This window comes from Schistosoma mansoni (genome assembly GCF_000237925.1).
Source record: "Schistosoma mansoni, WGS project CABG00000000 data, chromosome 2 unplaced supercontig 0171, strain Puerto Rico, whole genome shotgun sequence".
Lineage (NCBI taxonomy): Eukaryota > Metazoa > Platyhelminthes > Trematoda > Strigeidida > Schistosomatidae > Schistosoma > Schistosoma mansoni.
The window spans coordinates 20,072-24,302 of NW_017386001.1; the positions used below are offsets into that span (position 1 = coordinate 20,072).

Genomic DNA, 4,231 nt, shown 5'->3' on the forward strand with positions numbered 1-4,231 from the left:
GAAAGCGTGAGTCAATTGAAGCTAGACCACCAGCGAAAATCTGGAAGCACTGGACGACCATTTCGTCCTAAACTGGGACTCCTCAGCAGTGAGCATCCACGAACTCGCCTCGCCAGACTCGAACCCAGGACATACCAGATTCGCACCAGAGCACTTAACCGATAGACCACTGAGCCGGCATCCGATGGTGTTTATGTCTAACTCCGACCAATCCACGAGGTTGAGCAACCATTCACCAATTATCTTCCGTGAGTTGATATCTCACAACAGACGTGGTTTGAACTCCACTGGTCACTGATTCTCATAAGAACTCCTGGATTTACTCTCGAAGTCAGGGGTCTAGCTTCAATCGACTCACGCTTTCAACTATGTAAATACTAATTCTCCACAAAAAACCCCTTCCATATAAAAGTTATTTTAATCGGAAGGGCAATAAACTTCTTAATAGCAGATATTGAATTAAATAATAAAAAGAAAGTATCTATAAAAATCCTTATGTAAATAATAATCAATGTCTTATGAACAGAATTCTTTATTATGAGTAAATATGTATAGTGGATAGCAGTGGAATCCAGAACGCGCGTTTCGTCCTATTTGGAACTCGTCAGCTGGGTGTACCTGCATCCCAGAGTTGATGTACACCCTGGGACTCGAACTCAGTAGCTTTCGCTTCAAACGCTATCGCTTTATCCATTTAGCTATTGAGTTCTGATAGCCACATGCTTGTGCAATGGGGTGTAGTTTAAATTCATTTTATGTTGTTTTCGAATCTTCTTAATGATGTTTAGGGTTGCAATTAATTAGTCTCTTATTGGCATATGTGTATATGCAGGTACATCCAGCTAACGAGTCCCAAATAAGACGAAACGCGCGTCCTGGATTACACTGCTAGCCATCAACCATCCTTGCTCATTATGCTCGTGACTTAAGGCAATATCAAGGCAATCCTCAAAGGATGTACATATGCCAATAAGAGACTGATCACTTGTAATCCTAAACATCAATGAGAAGATTTAGGCAAACAATATTAAATGAATTTAGCATTCTTTATTCTTCATTATTTCTGTTGATGTTATGTCCAGACAAGATATAACAGTTGGCGACGGGGTAAAAATAAAACGAACCAAAGTCAGCCTGCAATTGGTCGAAAATTAGATAATTATTTCGTGCAATCAGCACCCAGATTTGTCGTTGGTGTCCTTGAACGACATTGATCATTAGTCATGCAGTAATTTTCATAACTGTACTGATTCATGCATAAACAAAACAATGACCCTCCCTTCCGATTGATTACAGTTGCTGTTTGAGCGACACACGAAGTTCATGGTCAAGTTACGCACACAGCTGCTGAATCACCAATGCTTTGGAGATTTGTCGGAAGTGGATGGATTAATCTCCCAATTGCACACAGAGCTGGAAAATGATCGCAACCTCCAGCAGTCTTTGACAAACCGTAATTTAAACGAAACAGCAGTCACTCAAGATATTCCCAGTGGTCCAGTACTGTCCAATTCAGAAACATGCCTGGTAGTGTATTGAAAGGCTACTATCCCCGAAACAGCATGTGCAAATAGTGACTTTTCCAGCTCACATAAAGACGATGCCGTGTTAAATATTCTAGAGATTGTCGCAGCAACCGCCCATGAAGAAACAAAAGACAAATCGAGCAGTACACTGAATGCAGCTGGACTGAGTGGATCTCATCATTTTACAATAGACATTTCTGACGAATCTAATTGTCGAGATCCTCATGTTTTACCAGGAAATATGTCAGATGTATCAAGTGATAATCAAGAACCTAGTGCAGTTTTGATGGACGCTGATTACCACTATTTAGTGGTGATGTTTCCAATAAATTTGATGTCAATATTTCAGAAGAATAAGACTCTGACCTCATATCAAATGTTGTCGATCCTCACTATCCAGTCAGTTCTAGCAGATTCTCTATTGAATGCGAGAAATATGTCATACATAGAGTCACATTGGATGTAACTTGGGAATATGAGAATTCAACGCTATTTTGTGGGGGAGGATAAATTCGGGAAATTTAAAATCCGGATATCAACTTCGGATCTTTCAAAAAAAGGGAGGTGTTATGTCCCGACAAGATATAACAGTTGAAAAGCTTTTTTCTAAAATTTTCATTCGGTACTGAAGTATGTTTCAAAGATCTTAGGGTTACTTAATAAAAATTTAGTTTTTTAACGCAATTTACTCAAACTATTTCTTCATGTATTCATTGAAGAAAACTTACATGTTCCTCAGATTTTTGACTACTACTCAATGAAGTTTGTAAGTGTTGAATCTCTTTTCTTAATTTTTGTAATTCTTCATTTTGATTTTCTAATTCAATATTTGAATGTTTCTTGGATTCATTTAATTCAGTAGTTAATTTTTTAAGTTCATTGTCACGATTTTCACATATAGAGCCTAATTCATCAATTTTATTTTGAGCAGCACGTAAAGCTTTTGATACACTCATTTGAGCAAGCTAAAAAGAAATCAAGGTTTTAAAGTGAACATAAATAACATTTGTTGAAATCATGTACCGATCGAAGTTAGACAACAATCGAAAACGTGGAAGTACTGAGCTACCATTTCGTCTTAGTATGAGGTTTGTCAACAGTCTCTATACCGTTTCAGGTATGAGGAATGTACACATCAACAACATTGGAAGATGGTCACACAATATCGTAAACTGACTGAAGTTAGAATTATGCACCATTGGATCCCAGCTCAATGGTCTATTCGTTAAGCGTTTGTGTGCGAAACCGAAGATACTGGATTCGATTTTAGATTGCGCCGTCGTGGATGCACACTGTTGAGGAATCTCATACTAGGACTAAACGTCTGTTCAATGCTTACAGATTCTCAATTATTGTCCAGATCTGCTCGGTTTGTGATTTCAATACAATTTAATAATCATCACAACTATATAATGGAAATAACACTGTGATGTAGCATAAACAAATGTTTTGAACAAATAGGACACTACTATCTGGTTCTACTAGTTAATAATAAACATTCAAATATATCATATTTCTTCCTGGAAATTTGTTCACACAATGTACCACAGTCTCCTTGCAAACTTTTATCGTTGTCAATAAAAAAATATAGAGTGATTTTTTTATTATCATTAGCTCTATTCAATATTAGATTTTTAGTACAATATAGAATCCTTAGCACAATGTATTCCAACAAGATTCCGTTTCTTACTTCTTGATCGACCTTGACGACAAATATTGAGTGATCACCAGTTAAAAGTTAGCAGTCCAGTCAATCGACATCTAAAAAATGTACATTCTTTTCGCTGCATATTGTTAGCAACTACGGTATCTCTGATTGGGCCTTTGTAACTTGTACAACGAAAATTTGTACACTTTTCATAAACGCACCTGAATAGGTTATGCGGTTAATAGCCATAATGATGTATTAAAATAAACAAAATTAGATAAGTTGTTAAAATATCTAGATAGCAGGAACAAGTAGCCCAAATGTTCATGTAGGCCGCCTTTATGTATGTGGTTGAACTAGACTGTGAATTTACTGACTTAGATTCAGATTACATAATATCAATGTATAAACTGAATAATAATTTAGTACTACATATTTAACAATTCATTTTTCATTGGGTCAAGTCTGTAGGGAAAATTGAAGTAGTTATCCAGTGCTTCTCAGCTAACTGTTAATTTATTAACTGATTTCCAAGAGTTATGTAAATCTTATTCTTTCTTTGCATCATAACTCAGCCAATTGCATATGAGGCTTTGGAATTCAATAGATCTCATGTACAATCTGAACAATACACTGATATCAGCTATCAGGTCCAGTTTATTTACCCATTTTTGTTTAATATAATATAAATGAACAAAATAACTTTTTCACGTTGGAGATAATAAAAAATATGTTCCCAGTATTTTCCATGTGGGTTAATTTTCTTTACAGTAACAACATATGTAACTAGTTAGTATGTAGTCTTGAAAAAAAATTATACAATTATATCACTGGGTAACAAGTTATCTCTGAATAAACCAGTACACCTTATTTAAGTAAAACACTATTATGTGTCACGAAAAATACACAATTTTTAAAAAAACATAAACTACACTTAGCATTTCTGTGTTGTATTCATTTTTTAATACTTGTCAACTATAAACCGTAATCAGAAGGGGGTTTTGTGGAGATTTTAGTAATTTTATATAATTAAGATTATGGATCAATTGAAGCTAGA

At 35.4% G+C, this 4,231-nt stretch overlaps 1 protein-coding gene across 1 annotated transcript in view; it reads right to left on the reverse strand.

Moving 5' to 3' along the window:
- Positions 1–2,236: 2,236 nt before the first annotated feature.
- Positions 2,237–4,231, reverse strand: part of Smp_123430 (DNA double-strand break repair rad50 ATPase,putative) — a gene marked incomplete at both ends in the record, with an annotated part of 21,833 nt that continues 19,838 nt past the window's right edge. Inside the window, one exon of the mRNA XM_018791525.1 lies at positions 2,237–2,491. Within this exon, the coding sequence (XP_018645299.1) occupies positions 2,237–2,491 (255 nt within the window). The remainder of the gene's footprint in view (positions 2,492–4,231) is intronic.